Below are 20,267 nucleotides of genomic sequence, written 5' to 3'. Positions count from 1 at the left end.
GTTGGTATGATGTTCGTTATTTATATATATATGTATATGTGGATCAAGGCCGCATGTCAGGCGGCCGAAACGCGGCATTTGGACACTTGATGCTTGAATAAATCGTCATTTAACTCTCAACCTTGCCTTTGGAATCTGTTTCCTGGTGTTGCGCCTTTCTTTGGATGGTGGTACCCCTGGGATCCTGCTGTGGAATATGTATGTGTGTGTATGTGTATGTGTGTGTGTATATGTTTATGTGTACGTGTGTGTGTATGTGTATGTGTGTGTATGTATATGTGTGTGTATCTATATATGTGTGTGAATGTATATATGTGTATGTGTATATATGTATGTAAGTATGTGTGTGTGTATGTGTGTGTATGTATATGTGTGTGTATATATATGTGTGTGTATATATATATGTGTGTATGTATACCGTTCATCTTGCCTTTACAAATAATGTATTGATGCTACAAATGGTACACAGTAACAAGTATGACACATTTGGCTTGAACTACATGTTTGAACAAGCATTGGCATAGCCAATTGGTCTCGCCTTTGGGACCTTATAAGTGTTGAGCCATGCATCAGTTGATGATGTTGCACCAAGGATATTGTGCTGGATAACTAAACACTTACAAGGTCCCAAAGGTGAGACCTGTTGGGTATGCCAATGCGTGTTCTTCTATTACCACAAACATTACTTGCAGCAAACAAAAATGCAGGCAGTGTCCCATACCTTGCAAAACACATATACAGGGTCTCTTTACAGATTCAAAACTGTCCCCATTTAAACGTGGGCTTCTTTTAGCCATGGGATTTGCTAATGGGTTCAGTTTGTCAGGATCCGAATTGATAATTAGGCCACTTTTATGGTATCAACCAGCCAGGGGTGCAGTGTCAGTGCAGGGTGCAAAGGATTGAGGGAGCCCAGAGAAATTGTGACAGTGGTATCTTCACCCGTGAGCTTCTAAATGGGGATCACCTCCATCTATAGAAGTCAGACTTCCTCCATATGAAACAAACTTCCTTCTCTGCCTCCCAGCAGTTATAGGAGACACATGATTAGATTCATCAGCCGTGCTCCATCTCTGGCCTTTGTGGGCATTGCATGTCCATTAACTTTAAGGACATTCCTGCTCCTCTATAACAGTGAGGTGTGCACGCACCATAAGCGCACAAAGCAGGTATCCCAGCACTTAGCACCAGAATAGACCACGTGACGCTTCATAGCACGTCACGATTAGTAAGACTGGAGTGACTCTGCCTCCTCTTGCTGGCAGAGCCATGCTTGGTAAGCAAAGAACAGAAAATGAGGCCCTTCAGCATCTCAAATTGATTTGACTTTTTGTGTTACCTGAGGGGACCGACCTTGTTGATTACAAGACATCTATGGGGATATAGACACCAAAGATGTCCATTCACTAGGACAGAACAGTTTTAACTGTTCTGACTAAACGAGAATCGCAGCGTACAATTGAATTGGATGCTCAGGACTCGTATAAAGCAGGCACAAACTCTTAATTTAATACCAGTTTCCAAAAGGATACTGCAGCACTGGCATACTATGAAAAGAATAACCAGTAGCATAATCAGGATTTTAAGAATGACAGCAGGATGTCTACATACTGAAATATTTTGAGTCAAGAAAAGGTGCCGAGGTTAAAAGGGCGTGTCCTGCAGGGGAAAGATGGCGGAAGCGCTTTAGCCCCTCTCAGCTGCCTATCCCCATTATCCGATACATTACTGAGCCACGGAGCACCATGTTGCAGTACACGGCACACCAGCCGTTCATCTGAGTCCACCAGGCTGCTTCCTTGGGGAGAATCAGGCCACGGCGCGTGATTTGCCATTGGTGTCGGCCGACAGCCTGCCAATAATGGCACAGTGAGACAGAGGGCTGCGAGCGGGCGTGAGTGGCACCGGACAACAGCCCGTGCTGCCGCTGGGAACTGCAACAGAGAGGTAAAGGACAGTGGCCGCGGTTGTTGCAGGACTGTCTGAGTCCATATTGTAGACAGCCTGGCGACCCCTAAAGGTACGGAGGCTGGAGCAAACTGGAGAAGGCCGTGGCTGGGGATTAACTGAGGAGCGTTGTAACCTGGGTCTGAGTGCCAGCTCCTCTCCTGCCTACCACACCTGGTGAGGTCGGCGAGGCTGTCTTACCTTGATGACGGCCCACCGATCGCTTTACTGAACGGCGGAGACTGGAGTCGAGCGCGTGAGCGTTTGCCTGTGTGTCGCCTGGGCTTGCTTGGAGGTGGGGTGGCCGTGCGGTGATGCTTGTGCCCGCAGCTGCGGCCTATGAACGCCCGAGGTGGACGCCGGACTGGAGGAAGGCCCCACTTTGCTGATGGCCCCGGGCGTGCAGAATGTGCTGCCGAGGGTCGGGCTGACTCTGCTGCTGCACATGATGTGCTTCTTGTCGTGGACTACTACACTGGCAGAGCTGCAGATCACGACACTGAGGCCCAGTGAGTAAAGGCTCTGAGAATTAGGGCCTCTGGTAGGAACCCCTGGGAGTGATTTGATTGGTGGGGGCCTAGATCTCGCTCTCCTGCAGTAACAAAAGGAGTGGAGGGCTCTAGATGCCTGTGGGCGCTGAGGGCACCACTCAAGGGGGTTTGAGTGGAGCGGGACCGGCAACGCCACGGTGGGGAACGGGGGCGCGGCTTTGAGGCTCAGTCCATGTACAGCGTTTACCTTGCGGGAGCGAGCAGCGGCGCCATCTGTTTCCTAAGCGCGAGCTTGATAATTGCAAACAGATGGCGCCGCTGCTCTCTCCCGCAAGGTAAACGCCGTACATGCACGAGTGCTCATTGGAAACAGTGCAGAGCATGCACGAGTTTCCCCAAAAGTCCGGAGTGATTCCAAGAGGTCACTCCAAAGCAGCGCTTGCGCGCTGCGTAGGCGAGACCTAAAAAGCAGATTATAAACTGAAGCAAATTTAAAAGGAGGCTAAGATACAAGTTGGGAAACGGTATAGGAAGAGGAGTAAGATGTAAACGCTGCCTATGGGGTTGCTCTTTCCCATCCTTCAGTAGGAGGGAGATTATTTTCATGAATTACCAAATAATTCAAATTCTTGGCTATTTCAGTGCTAATGGCCGTTTTCAAACTGTGTCCAAACATTTTGAGTTGAAAAAGTTGTTTTATAATAAAAAGCTTTTAACTACTAACATACATCTGTTACAAAATATGTCGGAGCTTTCAGGCCTCCAAGACATCTTCATCGACTAGTATAGAGAGCACCTAATTTAATGGTGGCCGTGCCCTGCTGCGGTTGTTACATGGGCCTTTTTATGGCCAATGTGGTACCTGGTAATAAACGCCATGCATAATTTTGGTAATAAGGCTACCATTAGGACTCTAAGTTGCCACACGTCTTTTGCAATTGGTAATCAAGAATACTGTGCAGTAAAGGAGAAATTTTGTCACAGACAAAAACTGACGGAAATTTAGAGTAATCCGAACAGCACAGATTAAACAGCTGGACTTCATCTCTTATGGCCTCTGCTCGGGAAGCTGAATTGTCTGCAAATGCCCAAGGAAATTTCCTTGCACTGACTATGCAAGTACCATGCGATCCACTATTCACCATGGCTTACCTTTACTCAGAGTGTGTTGCAGACTGACATTTATGGACAGTAAAATACCTATATAAATCAGTACTTTGTAACTCAAAAGCTCATGTTTGTTTGTAACATCTGTAGATTAATTTTGCTGGTGCAGCAAAATAAGCCATCGCATTAAATAAAAGATTTCTCTGCATAGCGCACAGGTGAAAAGATGCCTACTTATAGATCTTAAACATCTTTTGCATGGAAAAAAGGCAGATATGCAGTGCCTAATTTGTGCCGGTGGTTTCCGGTGCTTAGCACTGGCACTTCATTGTTGTGGCCGGGTCTACACACGGTATTGGCTGCTGCCTTCTCACTAAGTTCATACGGCTGTCTCTGGTGAAGTGCTGATATCACACGTGTCTGTGTGCATAAAATATGTCAAATTGGATGTTGCGGTCGCCCGCCTAATTTTTAGGCGCACGCACACACCACCAGAAGCTGCCTGAGTTCCTGCCTCAGCGTAAGTTAGAGGTCCCTACGATCAATCATAGTAGTGTAAGTGTGCTACCAATGACCACCTGCAAAATATATTATTAGCCAGGCTCCATCACTCCTTGGCGAATCGCCAAGTGTGTGTCCTGACTCCCAAATCTGATCAGTGATCAGTGTTTTTGCCCGCGGCCTGCCCAAGCATATTTCACAGCCGCAGCGCTAATAAGCAGCCGACAAAAGAAGCAAACAGGGTGTTGTGCAGCAGGCCTCAGATTAATTAAAACTAAAAGGTAGACCCAGTAAGTAATGATTTTGTAACATGATGCTAGCAGTCTTTTTTTTCCCCTCATTCTGCCAATCTCATGCTAGAAGCGCTTTTATCTCAGTTGCCACTACAACAAAGAACAGAGCCCCTCCATCCAAGAAAAGAAAGCTGTTTCCACTTCCATCCCTTCAACAGTGTGTCCGTAGCAAAAACAAGGGGGAACCAGGACCGACAGCAAATTATTGGCTTAATCATCGGACCTCCTCGGACATATACTCCATTCTACCAATAAAGCCCAAACCTTCTCCCGGCTTCTGGGATCACAAGCCATGTCAAACAGGTTTGTACTGATTATATTTTTAATACAGTCAGGGAGACAGGGTGGGTTTGCGGATTTCCATTGCTTCAAATCTCTCGTCTCGCCAGGAGGATCAAATAAAAAATAAATCTGGAGATAACCAAGTTTATTCGTGTTGAATCGTCTGATAGAGCCCAAACAGTATAAGAATTGGGCTTACCTTATCTTGTTGACGCGTTACTTCTCCCAGGAACTTACATATCTTAATGGAATAACTGGAAATCTTTGGGCACGTCATAAAAATTTGAATGTCATCCGCCGAGGGGTGCTCACATCTTGGACAAAAATACGGGGTTCCAGTAATTCTCGACAACTTGGCTCGAGACCAGTAAACCCTGTATGCAGTAAAAAGATGGTTACGCTTAAGCGCAGCGGGTTTCACAACTGCTTGTAAATTCGCGAAAGAGTCCAGCCAAACGTCTTTCACATTTTCACTCATTAGATCTTCAGGCCAAAGCTTTGGGATATCCAAGTCCAGGTTATCATCAGCCTCTACCAGAGCCTTATACCACAAAGATACTTCCTTTTTTAAAGGGCATATTCTCATCGCCTGACCTAGCCAGGCATCTTCATCCTCCTCCACCCAGTTCTGTCTTGCCCACCATGAGGAAACTTGATTATACTTCAATCTTGTTAAATTACCCCCGGTACAGTTGCTCAAAAACTCCCAGCTAACCAAAGATGAGGCCTCTTTGAGATCCCCCCGCGGAGTAATCCTGCAGATTTTAATGACAGACTAAGCTGGTCTCTCAAGCACTCAGGGGTTCCCGGAGAATCCCAAATTTGGGCCCTGGAAGAATAATAAGGAACTCCTAGTTTTGTCCGGAAGAACACCCACGTTCTCAGGGCCCCCTGCAAAATCTTCAGCCTCACCTTCTTGAAGTACTTTGGGTCCCCATATCTTAAAAAAAAAATGACTCTGCCCACCCCTCAATCTACTTAACATTGCTTTAAAAGGTTTTCCCCATGGAACACTGGTCAACCTTATCTATCAACATACGAAAATTCTTAAAGTGAAATGCATAGCAATATGTCATTAAATCCGGGAGGGCCAACCCCCCCACCCCTTCTCCAGCCTCCTCCTAAGCTTTTTCCAAGATATCCTTGATCCCTTAGAGGACCAGATAAAGCTGCCAATATTCCCCTGTAGTTTGGCTACCTCTCCCTAGGGGAATAGAGTTAAAAAGAAAAGTTATCTTGGCGAGGACAATCATTTTTATGAGATTGACCCAGCCGTAGATATTTAAGGGTAGATTTGCCCACCGTACCAAAAGCCTCACAACCTCTTCACTAACTTTTTTCCAATTAACTTTAGTAACATCCTCCAGCTTCTGCGTAATTAAAACGCCCAGATACCGCATTTGAGACTTAATCCCCCGGCTTTGCCTAGTTTGATTCCACTCCATGATTTCAGCCTTCCCACTATTCACCTTATAACCTGAAACTCTCCCAAAGGATTCTGCCTTGACCATTAAATTGGGGATTGCCACCCTTGGATTGGTGGTATAGAGTATAAGATCGTCAGCATACAGTGCCAGTTTTGCCTCCAAGCCTGCAGATTTAAACGGAAGATTATAGGGATCCGCTCTAATCAGGGAGGCAAACGGTTCTATATAAAGATTAAATAAAAGTGAGGACAAAGGACAGCCCTGCCTGTGACCTCGTGTGATACTAAACCAATCTGATAAAAACCTGTTAACCAACACCTTAGCTCTAGGCATATAGTATAGGTTTTTAACGGTCCTTATCATATTCTGCGGAAACCCAAAAATGTTTACCGCCTCCCACAGATGGGGCCAGTGGACTTGGTCAAACGCCTTTGCAGCGTCTACAGCTACTACTGTTCCAGGTAAGTTCTGGGTTTCGGCCAAATCAACCACTCCCAGCATCAGAAAATTGAGCTTGTTCAGCTGCGTCACAGGGATAAAACCTCTTTGGTCCTTATGTATAACCCCCTTAATGACCTGGGAGAACCTACAGGCCAATATCCCTGAAATCACCTTATAATCCGAATTCAATAAGGATATGAGCCTAGATGAGTCCGCTACCAAGGGATCTTTATTTGGTTTCAGGATTAAAGTGACAGTGGCCTCGGGCCCATGACTGCGGGACTTTTCCCCCCCATCAAGAAATATGGCATTAAATTGATTTTTGAGCACTGGGACAATGATGTCTAGGAGATTAGAATAGATCTCAACAGGGAGGCCATCAGGGCCAGCAGCCTCTCCCCCTGCCATTGTCCTAATCAGCGTCGTGACTTCGTCCCCCGTAATCTCTGCCTCTAAAAACCTCTTTTGATCATTATTTAGACTCGGGAGCTCAATCTTCTCCAGCCAGGCCTCTATAGTCTACTTCCCAGGTGAAATATCATCACTATATAATCCATTCATATGCCTACTGGCTTCTTCACACAATTCAAAATTCGTATCTAATAGAGCTCCAGTTTCACCATCTCTCAGGTTTCGAATTAGGTTTCTCGACTTTTCCGTTTTTGCTTTCCAGGCCAGGAGTGAGCCACACCTTTCTCCATATGAAATATGGCACAGCTTACTTATTCTCCACATATCAAACAATCTTTTGTCAAGTTGCCCCTGATATTCCGCCTGGAGTTGTTATAATTCTTTGCTAAGACAAGCAACTCTAATAGATCCCTCCAATGATGCCTTTTGGAGGTCCTATTCCTTACACTTGATCAATTTAATTTGTCCATCCTCTTTCATCTGCAATGCCCGCCTCACCCCCACCATTACTGAGCTGCCTATTGCCCTTAAGAAGCGCTTCCCAGATTACTTTAATTTTAGCGGTGCCCATGTTAGCCTGAAAAAATACCATAGCCTGATCACTTATACTTAATACTCCCCTCTCATGCACCAGAATAGTCCTATCTAAGGTCCATCTTTTCAGACCAGCTTTAGAGTGATCCCTGAGGGAAAGTAAAACTGCCGAATTGTCTGAAAGAATAGCAGGCAGATGTTTAACATCCTCTACCTCTCCTAATAGATCTTGGTCTATCAGGAAATAGTCGATGCGAGAGTGGTGGCCATATTTTTTGCTGTCGAAAGTAAAATCTCTTACCTCCCCCATCCTACTTCGCCAACCTGTCAACCAAATTAAACTTGTATATCATGGTAAAATTGCTAGGGTTTTCGGGGTGCTAACATATTTGACTTTAGAGGTTCTATCCAGAATCTTATTTTGCACTATATTGAAGCCTCCTCCAATTATTACAGGTGTAGTAGCCTGTAAAAGGCACAATTCCAATTTCACTAACGCTTCTGGGGAATCATCATTTGGGCCATAATAATTGGCACATACTAATGGCATCCCCTGCACCATTAAGATAGCAACCAGCCATCTCCCGGAGGAGTCCGATTCATACCTTAACAACTTAATGCCTGAATTATTTCTAATAATTATAGCCACCCCTCTTGAGTTGCCTCTCTGGTCGGAACAGACTATTTCCTGAACCCAGCCTAATTTATTAAAGGAAGACCCACACTCCTCTCATTCCAAATGTGTCTCCCGGGCCAACTTCCGTCTAGACCTCAGACCATTAACATTTCATGACATAAAATGAACCAGATTTAATCTACTCCTCTTCCCTTTTCCACCCCCAGTCTTCATACATCCACATCATAGTCAACTGACACCCCAGGGGAGATTAAGAAACCTACCAAGACTAAAACCTTATGGACATATGACATCTTAATTTTTTCTCTCTATGCTCCCACCACCCAGTGTACCCCACCACCCTCCTCGGGAACCCCCTTCCCTATCCTAGGCAAATTGATTGCCTTTCGCGACCTCCCAAGCTTAGAGAGGAAATCCTTTCAGATTGGTTAATGAAAAATAAAAATAAATAAAGCGTGACTAAGATACAACAAAATTATATTACAGTTTTCTGCGTAAGTTCTGCTCAATGTGGCTGAAACTAAAAAGAGGAAGAAAATTCTCAAGTTATTGAGTATTCTACTATGCACATCCATCCATCGAGGCCAGAAAGGCATCCGCCTCCTCTAGCTCCCTGATATTATGCATTTTGTTCCGCCACATTATCCGCAACATCGCAGGAAACTTCATCTGCACCTGGGCGCCTTTGCTTCGTAAATCATTCGTTTTTGAACCCAGCTCCCATTGTCTCTGCGATGTTCTCTTCCCAACATCAGATCTTATTTGGTAGCTGAGGTATCCATATTTCAAGGAATGCTCCTTCAAGGCACGCCCCAGTACGAACTCCTTAACTGTGTCTGTGTCCTTGCTCCTATTCCTACCTGCATAGCAAGCAGAAGTAGTGGATGATCACACAGGCGGCTGCATCACACAAACATAGCTGGCATTACAAGTGGCCTCAGAGAGGAAGAAGTACAAGCCAGTTCCGGCTTTGCCTGAGCGCTGAGTCCCCGGCATGTCTGTGGCCGTGTTTTGCCAGCACCGGCTCATCCCACGGTGCCATAACCCCACGGGGGACACATCGGTTGACTGCGGGCGGAGGGCGCCGAGGGCAGGCTCGCAGCTCAAGCGCAACGGAAGCGCCCACTACAAGAGGAGCGGGACTGAAACGCTGAGCAGGGAATGGCAGGAAACCCGAAAGGCCGCGTGCGGAGCTATTTGCACGGCAGGCAGCGGTGATTACTGTCCGTACCCCGTAGTGGTGCAGCCAGTGCGGGATAGAGGATGGGAGGCAGAGGCCAGAGAGGCCACTCAACGACACGGCTAGAAAAATATGCATATAATAAAGAACCACCGGAGTCCTCTCGGACGGAAGGAGTCAAGGTGGCCACCCCAACGAAGGACAAACCAGATGAAGTTGCGCTGAGGGACGTAATGGCGGCCCTACAGAATGTGCAATCCTCCATTGGCTCAATCTCTACAGATATCTCACTAAGACGTGCTGATTTCTCAAAACTAACGGACAGACTGTTGGAGGTTGAAACCACAACAACTGTGCTTTCCAACGAAACGGCGACACTGCAACGACAAGTGAAACGCCTGGAAGCGGATAACAAGATCATATGGCTAAGCTGGATGACCAGGAAGGACACTCGCGCCGCAATAACGTTCGCCTTGTTGGCGTACCGGAAACTACAGGAGGCCCAGCACTGGATCTCTTTGTGGAAGACTTAATCAAGAACCAGCTACAACCACGGGGTTTGTCCAGTTTCTTTTCGGTGGAGATGGCGCACCGTTTACCAGGTGGACGACCGCGCCCAGGAGCTCCACCCAGACCCATTTTGGCACGCATCTTCAATTTTCGGGACCGTGACGCAATTTTGCAAGCGGCAAGAATAGCCCCTCCTCTCCGGATTGACAATAGTACCGTCACGCTTTACCCGGATTATATGGCGGCGGTGGTCACCAAACAAAGAGCGCACCTTACAGGTATGAGCGGGATTGGTAATAGTGGCCGTGGCAATATATCCTCCCCCAGTGGAGGGGGGGTTCCAGGGGATCCTCGGAAGTCTCACACCCCTTACCATGGTGCAAGTTCTGGGGTTAAAGTACTCTGCTCAGTTGGGGTGGCGGGCAGTTCCAGAACCGCCGGGCAGGGAGGGGGGCAGAGAATGGGTCTCAGTTTAAGAGGTTCAGTTTGTTTTTATAGTTTTAGATCCACAAACTATTAGAAGGTATTCCATGATATACACTGTTGCTTTGTCTACTGTGAAACACATTGCAAGGCTTAACTGCGAAACTAACACATGGCACACACATTAGCGCGACCTGAGGACACAGGCAACCACTCGCTGTCAATGGGGGGGCCAGGGGCCAGGCACCCCCTTGCCAATTATATCCTGGAATGTCAATGGACTGGGTAATAAAATTAAAAGAGGGCTGGTCCTCCAATACTTAAAACGTAAAGCCCCCGCAGTCGCGCTGATTCAAGAAACCCATTTGGTGGGAACAGCCTGTAGAGCCTTGGATAGATGGGGGTTCAAGATGATGGCCCATTCGGCATTTACCACCGGGTCCCGGGGAATGGGGATACTGGTTCATAAAAGCTACCCTCTGATCTTTAATGGATCGTGGACTGACAACCAGGGCTGTTTTGCTGCGGTTTCATGTCAATGGGAAGGTAGGGATTACAACTTGGTCTCAGTCTACGTTCCACCCGCACTCCACCAGGTGGCCTTTCAAGAGCTGGGAAAATTCTTACTTAACCTCCCACCAGTAGAACTGATAATGGGAGGGGACTTCAATGCCACGATGGACTGCATGGTGGACCGCACACCTCCCAGAGGCCCTACCAACACTACACGTAGATTGAAGGAGTTTATAGACGCTCTGGGGCTTATTGATGTATGGCGCGTAAAATACCCAGTTGAACGACAATACACTTTCCACTCCGGCGCCCATAATAGTCTCTTGCGGATTGATTACATTTTCACACTCGCAATGACCCCGGGAACACATTTGGAGGTATCCCATTTGCTGAAAGGCATTTCAGACCACTCCCCTGTTCAACTTGTTTACCTCTCAGGTGTACCGGGTCGAAGAAGACTTTTCCCTATTTACCCCGGGTATCTTAAGATCCCCACGATAGGCAAGGTTCTCTCGCAGGCTACGAGACACTACTTCATTGAAAACGTACATTCGGTGGCATCCCCCATCACACTTTGGGAGGCATACAAACCAGTGCTCCGTGGGCAAGCCATCTCGTTAATTACTAACCATAAACGAGAGCAGCGACTACACCTAGACACCCTGGAACAGGAGGTGTTGCGGGCTGAAACTGCACATGCCACCAATATAACAGACGCCATGACACTTAACCTGACTCTGGCACAACAGGAGTATAGGGCATACGCATGGGAGGCTGCAAAAGCTCGAAACACGGCAACGCAGCACACAATCTACGAAATGGGGGACAAAACAGGTAGGCTTCTGGTCTGGCTAGACAGACGGGAAAAGGCAAGTCGCTGGGTGTCCCAGCTAGAGAGGAATGACTGCTCTGCCACGGCAGACCCACAACAAATAGCGGACACATTTGCGACCCACTACCAAAACATCTATACACCCACAGCCACGGCAACCATAACCGAAAACGTAACCTTTCTCCGTGACATTCGCTTACCTACTTTATCGCATACAGAAATGCAGGACTTAGAGGCGGCTCTGACCGAGGACGAGTTGGTGCGGGCGTTGGGGGCGCTCCACACAGGGAAAGCGATGGGGCCTAATGGAATACCAGGAGAATTTTTTTTTTAAACGGCCACCATTGTGGTGCCCCATTTGCTCAATATGTACAATGATAGTTTGCAGAAGGGAATACTGCCGTGGGATCAACGTTTAGCCACCATCGTAGTCATACATAAATCGGGTAAACCGCCGCAGAAATGTGCGTCCTAAGTCCGATATCCCTAATTAACGCAGAAGCCAAAATATTGGCAAAAACACTGGCGCTGCGACTGCAACCGCTCCTCCCCACACTAATACACCCGGACCAATCAGGCTTTATGCCGGGGCGTAATATAGCCCTCCATCTTAGACGTCTGAACGGAGTAATGTCCCGCATATCTACCATACAGGAAGACGCGGTAATCCTATCACTGGATGCACGCATGGCGTTTGACCTCGTTGAATGGCCATTTTTATTTGCAGTGCTCCAACGAATGGGTTACGGCCCTAAATTTCGAGCATGGATCCAACTCTTATATACAAAACCCTTGGCGCAAGTGGTGGCGAATGGGCATATCTCAGGAGAATTTCCACTAGGCCGGGGGACGAGGCATGGCTGTCCTCTGTCGCCGCTTCTCTTTGCGTTAATACTGGAGCCACTGGCGGCGTGGATATGACCGGATCAGATAATCCGCGGGATGAAGTGGGAGATGGTATGGGAAGACCGTATTTCGCTTTATGCGGATGATGTTTTGTTTTACTTGACGTCCCCGGCACGCTCCATCGTTAGCTTGCTAGACATCTGCACCGTGTATGGACAGGTTTCCGGATACACGATAAACTGGGAGAAATCCCTACTATATGTCCTATACGGGCCTGCTCCGATGCTACCGCCCGGCTGTAAACTGCAAGTAGCGGCCAGGGGATTCAAATACCTTGGAATATATATCACACCCCAACAAACACTTTTCATTGAGGAGTACCTCACGAAACCACTCGACAAGTTCCGCCATGATGTGAAACACTGGAGGTCTCTCCCACGGACGCTGTTGGGTAGAGCCGCCCTCTTTAAAATGATGGCGTTGCCAAGATTCCTGTATGCCCTACAGAACACGCCGTTTCCGGTCCCCTTGGAATATTTCAAGGCAATTGAGGCGGAAGTCACTACTTTACTGGGGGACGGAAAGCCGGCGCGTATAGCGATGCACAAGTTGAATCGAAGCTGGTATGATGGAGGGATCGCTCTGCCCAATATAAAACTGTATTATTGGGCTGCGCTACTTATGATTATAAACCAGTGGATACCTGCACCACAGGCAGAACCAGCTTTCCGACTAGACAGATATGTCCTGCCGGCTGCTCACATACTAAGGGCCCTATATACGAATGCAAGGAGCAACAACCTCATGGGCCCGACAGCGCACACAGTCAAAATATGGCACACTGCGCAGCGAGCGCTAGGGTGGGAGGGTAGATTGACGCAGGCTACACCGCTTTGGGAAACCCAACGACTGGGTAAGCTGTACAACACCAAGGGATTCAAACAATGGGACCTTATAGGCATTTCAAAAATAGGAGACCTTTGAGTAAAAGGCGGGGTCATTCCCTTTGCACAACTGAGGGAAAAGTATGACATGGCCCCAACCGAAACTTTCAGATATATGCAGATTAGACACGCATTGCTAAAAACAATACCACTAGATACTCAGCTGCCGGAGGCCTCACCACTGGAGGATAGACTCCTTACTGACCACATGACCACAAGGGCCATTTCCCAAACCTACCGCAAAATTATAAATCACCAGCTGGATCCCGCGTCGTCCCTACGGGACCACTGGCGGGATGACGTGGGTGCACTGGACGAAGCGGAGTGGCAGGAGGCATTAGCATCACCGAGAGAAGTGGCGATCCCCTCCAAACTCAAACTTGTACAGCTAAAGATCCTTCACCGCATATATTATAAACGCATCCTGTTGCATAAATTGGGATGAGCTCCCGACCCCCTGTGCCTACGACACTGTGTGCAACCAGGCACATTTTTTCATATAATATGGGAATGCCCGCAGATTGTACCTTACTGGGAAAAAGTTATGAGGGTAATTGCGAGAGTGGGGGAGGCGGAGGTCTCACCGGAGTCTAAGAGGTGCCTCCTTAACATATGGGAACCAACAGACTTGAACCTGAGGATGCAGGAATGGGCGACACTGGGTATGACAATTGCAAAGCGTAACATAGCACAGAACTGGGGTTCGGGGCTGCCCCCCACATATCAACATTGGAGAAATGACATGGATAACGCCATGGTTGCGGAACGAGCGGTGTACATGCACAGGGGATGCCCCAAGAAGTGTTCCAAGATATGGGGAAAATGGAACGTATTCAGGGGCAATATATGTGAACCCCCACGAGCCGAGTCAATCTCGGACGTAAGTGAATAAAAGATGGCTTTTGTGGAGATGTGGTGGTGGATTGTTCAGCTACTGGGAGCTGTGTGGGATAGGCTGGATGTCAAAACAAAGAGGTTTACGTTCGCAAGGACACGGCACAGAAATAATGTATATTGTATGTTAAGTAGTAAATACCCTCAGGTATTAAGATGTAAAATAGGAATAAATGTGGATCAGGTTTATTAATGTTTGCAAAATCAATATAAAATATTTAAAAAAAATAAAAAAATTCTAGGAGCTTTGCTTGTTGGATCTAACCTAAAAGGATCTCTGTGCACTCTTTGAATTTCTCGATCCAAGTCAATATCCGCCCTATCCTGTAGTGGTCCTTCTCCCAGAAGTTTACAGACAAATCCTTTAATGTCATTCTATTCTGAGTTTTCAGGAATATTGAGAAGCCTCACATTGTTACGCCTGGCATGTATTTCGAGCCTCGCCAGGTCTTCCTGCAATACCTTATTTTGAGTTTTAAGGCTTGCAATATCGCTGGTATTCTCAGCCATGACGGTAGACAGGGTCTTTACCTCATCTTCCAAAACTGAGGTGCGTTGAGCTATATCATCTAATTATCCCTCAAGAATCTCACATTTTCCTGGATGCCCTTTTGATTGCCTTCGGAGATCTCAAACTTCCCCAAGATATCCTGTCTCAGGGTAGAAAATAGATTCTCTAGATGGATTCCTGGGAGAGACATCGCTTGAGGATAATACACCGCCCCAACCTCCGCCCCTCCATCATCTTGCGCTGGGCTAGGATTCTTATCTGTAGCCCTCTCCCCTGTTATGCGATCTTCCATTCCTTGACTATCTCCAGAATTTCCTGCCAACAGGGAAAACGATTTTCAAACAGTAACGGTTCTAACTGGGAAAAGGTCTCCATCTCTTTACTCCCTACTTTCTGCGAAGAGGTGGCAACCTGCTCCATTATTTTAAAATAGGACCTAAGAGATGGAGGAGGCTTAGGGGGTAACCGCCCTTCCTTTGGCCCACACCTCTTAATTTTCGCCGCCCCTCTAGACATTTTTTTTTACAGGGGATACTACCTGTGGTTCTCTAGTTAAAGCGTCCTTTACCCTTCCAAGTACGCTTTTCCTCTCGGACACCGTACGCAAATGGTATCTGTTCTTTGCACAAGGGTTTTTTAATTCTTTACCAGGGAGAGCATTACCAACTTTATCCCTGCTGGACGACTGCACCAACACTCCCTTTCAGACAGTCAGCCCCCACCTCCTCATCCACCGCACTCATAGGGAGAAAAGGTACCTGAGAGGGGAGGTCGTTTTCCATCCACCTCCATTTTACCACAATCTCCCTCACGCTCTTCTGCTGCTGTATTATCTTCTCGCTAGCCATGATAGAACTTGGGCCGACACAGCGTACTTCTGGACTGCCGCAGAACGAACTGTTGCATTTGCCTTCAGGAGACGAAGGACTAGTTCTGACTCTGCCACTGCAGAACAGGAAACCAACCAAAACTGTTACAGCTCGAGACTTTCTCAGCGATGCAGCTGCCCAACATCATTTCCCTTTCCAAGCACCTATGACAGTTGGCTCCGTAGCTGCGCCCATTCAAAAACCTGAAGCGGGCTCAAATCAGGTATAGTTTAAATATGCACCGCACAAACTGCTTTTCACTTCGAGCCTCCAATATCAGATTCCCTCATCTTTTGCTCAGGCGCTCCCGTGACCGGCGTCAGCCAACCGCCATGTTCCCCGTCACGTGATCCGTCCCCGCCCTTTCAGGCTAGCAGTGGTTTGTGAACTGTGAAGCAAGTAATGGAACAGCAAATCATCTATCCTATGTTGCATTCTGCATGTGGAGTCGGTTGAAGAATTTAAGCACCGCAGCCCTGCGGGGTCAGCGGGGGACGGAGTGAGCGGCCGAGCCCGCCTCGCAGGGTTTGATGGTGTTGCGGGTCCCAGCGTGGAAGGCCGCACCAGGCCCAGGTCGGCGCGCCTTGGGAGCGGTTCAGGCAGTGCCCCCACAATCCGAGGCGACTGATTCCGGTGCACACTGCCATAAGATGAGTGCTCCTTGTGTTGTGGTGTAACAGCGCCGTTGATGTAAACGGATATATGCAGGATTATTAGGCTCTGCCGGCAGAGCCCTCTCAGTGAGCGGCCATCTTGCTGCTCGGCTTTGCCAAACCCCGTGGCCATGTGGTGGTTTAATGTGATAGCTGTGCCTAGTCCAGGTGAGGCACCGAGCAGCACACTGCTTGAGACCGAGTGGTTATGCATCCAAGTACTTATCAGCAAAAACAGAAGAATGAGGAACAAATAAAACCTGAAAGAACTGGAAGTGGAAACAACGTGACGGCAAGGTCCTTCCCCATCTGTGGGTAAAGCAATTCAGACACAACACAAATTGTTATGAGAGGTCCAGTGAGAGCCTCAAAAAAGGGACAGGTAGGATATGACTAGAACACATTTAACAATTTAAGCTATTTGTACAGTTAATTTATTGTGTAGTAGGGGGAATGCAGCTGGCAGCGAAGTGGAATCCTCACTCTTCATCTCCAGCCGAGACTCCATTGGCAAGGTCTTCACCAAGCTCCTGCTAGGGCTTGAGATGTGTAGCCTGTGGTTCTGGTGACTCGTCTCACTTGTTGGTTCAGTTCGTTCTGAAAATATGGTGCAGCCCAGACCCTGCTGCTGAGGGTGTGACTATCCACTGGTGTTCAACTGTGTGCTTACACCTCCTGGAGTGTGGTGCGCTTGATATTGACAGTGGTATTATATCGGGCTTACTGCAGTGCCATTTGAGGATTTGGGTGGAGCCAGTGGAGGAAGTGGGTGGAACCGGGTGAAGTGGGTGTGTCCTCCTACAAACATTTGAGTACCAGGCCTTAAGAATATAGTAACAATGGGTAGACTCAAATACAGCGGCCAAAGCAGATTTCACATGTCAGAGAAAAACTGTCTTATTACTTGAATAGGAAAATAAATGACACGGGCTGGACACTAATCTATCCTACACCCCTGGAGTATCAAGTTGAACTGGCACAATTTAATGTACTCCATTGAGCCGATCTCACCCGGTGTGCGCTACGGAGAATATATCATCTTTGAGCGCGGAGGGCCTAGTGTGTAAGGCAGACGTATGTTGTAGAGCTACCGCTGTTCTCAGGGCATACTGGGCTGAGGTAAGCAGCCCACAGGAAAAAGCCACTGGGAGATCGTACCTCTGCAGGGCCCTGACGTTTATAATAGGATGAATGGTGGGTTAAATTCTTGGGTCCTGCATTAGCATGTTAATGCATCTGCAAGTGAAGAACGGAGATTGACTGTCCTCCCAGGGGCACATGGTGAGGGCGCTGTTGGAGGGACTGAGGGCAGGGGGCCTGCGCAGATTTATTTAGGAATTTGGTTTCTCTTTCAGCTTCATCCTGGAAGGCCGTGAGCTTTTCCCGTATTTGAGCCAGTAGCTCAGGTTCCCGCGATTGAAAGTGTTTGCATTCTAGGGTGCAAATGTCTCTCTCTTGGTTTGTTAGGGTATTGTGTATGTCTTTCAGAACCCTCGACTGCTGGGCTGTGCAAGCCCCATGAATCACTACCTTGAAGGCCTCCCATAATGTGCCCACTGAATCTATTGAGTCTGCATTTAGCTCAAAGAATTTTATCATGTTTTTACGTATCTCCGCTTTAAATACGGCATCAAAGAGCATTCGGTGGAAGCCGCCACGCAAAATGTCGCGCAGAGGACTGTGGGAACACTGGTGCGTGGTCTGATAATGTGCGTGGGAGATGTGCAGCCTCTACAACCCAAGTGTGCATGTCTTTGGATGTGAGCCAAAAGTCTAATCTGGACCAAGCGCCGTGCTGCTGTGACATGCATGTGCCCTCCTTTACATTAGGGTGCAATAGACGCCAGGTGTCTTCTAGGTGGTTGTCATCCATCAGGGTACGCGGTGTAGCAGCTGCCTGTGGGTGATTGCTATGGGATGCACCTACGCTGTCTGCGTGTTCTGACAGGATCACATGAAAGTCACCTCCCCAAAGTATCACGGATTGTCCAAGTAGCTGAATCTCTGACCATATATGATTAAAAAATTCTGGGTTATCCGTGTTTGGACCGTATGTGTTGACTATCATAACCTGTTTCCCATATAGCCCACCCTTCAGTAGAATATATGTGCCTTCGGGGTCTATTATGATGCGATCTGTAGTCCACGGGAGACCTCTACGAAGTAGGATCGCTACTCCTCTGGAATAATTGGAGTAGGTAGATGCCAATATGTCTCCCCCATCTGTTTGCTTTTAGCTTTGATAGGGAGGTGTCCCTCAGATGAGTCACCTGTAGGAGCCAAATGTCTGCTTTATGACTGGTCAGATATTATTGTATCAGCCTAGTTTTCCTGTAGTCGTTTATACCTCTAACGTTCCAAGTGACGCAGTTTAGGTACACCACGCTAGCAGATTGGGGATTGTTTAGTGTGTTGCTGAGGGAGCTGTGACTCAATGGGTTACTCCCTGTGTGGCAGGCAGATCAGGCAAGTTGGTTTGCAGTGTCGTTGAGCCTCGGTGTGTGTCGGCTTCGCTTGTGACTCGGTTTGGACTTGCAGTGTGAGCAACTACAGCAAGACAATTTGTGGTAACAAACAACAACTTAATCCCCTCCCACACCAACCCCCCAATTAGGTAGTAGTTGTCCCCCGATAAAAACCCTCCAAAGCAATATACACAGGTAGCAAACGGAGTGCAAGGTAATTATCCCAGGGGACCGTCAAGTTACCGACGTACAACCCTTCAGTAAAGGCTGGGTGGCCGAACCGTACAATATTTCAGGCTGTGAACCCATAACGGTGGATAGAGCAATAAGTACTGACACAGCATTATATTGACGTAACAACAGCTTACCACATGATGAAGTTAAGCTTAAGGGGAGACACAGTAGAAAGCAGGGATGACCTGTAACAGTAGTATACGGGAATCATGCAGTAATTGGGAAACCGTATTTTCACTCAGATGTCCTTCTGACAATACTTTATCTTCCGTTTGCGTAGATTTCTTTGACCTGCCAGCATATTTGGCTAATTTCAGTGCTGCCTTTGCGTCCGTGAAAAAGTGAGGCTTGCCCTCCAGCTGTATCCACAGCTTTGCTGGGTACAGAAGAGCATACTTGGTTCCTGACTGTTGGAGCAGTTTCTTGACTGGGGCAAATTCCCTGCGAGCCGCCTGGACCAGTTGGGTGAATTCCGTATAAAAGGATATGGTATTGCCCTGGTATTGGATGGAGCCGAGTTCACGTGCTTGCCTGAGAATTGTATCGCGATCCTGGTAATTTAAGAGACGTGACCAAATTGAACGGGGTGGTGTTCCCACCGATGGTCTGGGACGGAGTGAGCAGTGGGACCGTTCGATCAGGAACATACTGGAAAGTTTGCTGCCAAAGAGTTCACGCAGCATGGCTTCCATGTACTTCTCCATGTTTGGTATGGTGGTCGTTTCCAGAATTTCTGTAATTCTGACAATATTATGCCTGGATCTGGCCTCCGAATCCTCATTCTTGCTTTTATTAGCGAGAGTATTTTGTCCATCTGTAGCAGCTGCTCTTGAGATTCTGTGTGCCGATCGTCCGAGTCAGAAACTCTGTTTTTGAGGGCATCAATTCGGGTCTCGTGCTTTTCGACCCTGTGTGATACGTACTGATCACAATCCATTAGTCAAGTTACTTACTACAGAAGGAATTTTTAATGATTCAGCTAGAATTGCTAGATTGTCCTTGCGGTTACAAGATTACATTTACCAGATTGTGCATGTTCCTGGCAAAAAGAATGTTATTGCAGATTTTCTGTCTAGATAACCTATCGAGATGCATGAGTGTGACCCTTCTGACTTGGACATTGTTATGTTATGTTATGTTAATAGTATTTATAAGGCGCACAGCTGCCCCAGCCAAGGGGCGTCCCGGCGCCTGATCAGGTACCACAACACAACAAATCAATACTAGTAAGGGAAAAGGAGGGAATCAGTCAGCGATTGGAAACAGAAAAGTTTTTATGGCGCGCCTAAAGGAAGTAAGACTGTTCAGGGCTCGTATATGGA

The 20,267-nt window shown here is 47.5% G+C and overlaps 2 protein-coding genes across 2 annotated transcripts in view; one reads left to right on the top strand and one right to left on the bottom strand.

Annotated features, from left to right (window-relative positions):
* The window catches only part of LOC146860635 (uncharacterized), a 29,830-nt gene extending 14,229 nt beyond the window's left edge, over window positions 1–15,601 (bottom strand). Inside the window, exon 1 of the mRNA XM_085644547.1 lies at window positions 15,483–15,601. Coding sequence (XP_085500673.1) covers window positions 15,483–15,572 — 90 coding nt within the window. The 5' untranslated portion in view covers window positions 15,573–15,601. The remainder of the gene's footprint in view (window positions 1–15,482) is intronic.
* The window catches only part of SELENOS (selenoprotein S), a 136,841-nt gene that overhangs the window by 45,796 nt on the left and 70,778 nt on the right, over window positions 1–20,267 (top strand). The window lies entirely within an intron of this gene.

Source organism: Triturus cristatus, chromosome 3_1 (assembly GCF_964204655.1).
Source record: "Triturus cristatus chromosome 3_1, aTriCri1.1, whole genome shotgun sequence".
Taxonomy (NCBI): Eukaryota; Metazoa; Chordata; class Amphibia; order Caudata; family Salamandridae; genus Triturus; species Triturus cristatus.
Note: the sequence above shows the minus strand (reverse complement) of the source record. Positions and strands in the feature narration are given on the sequence as shown.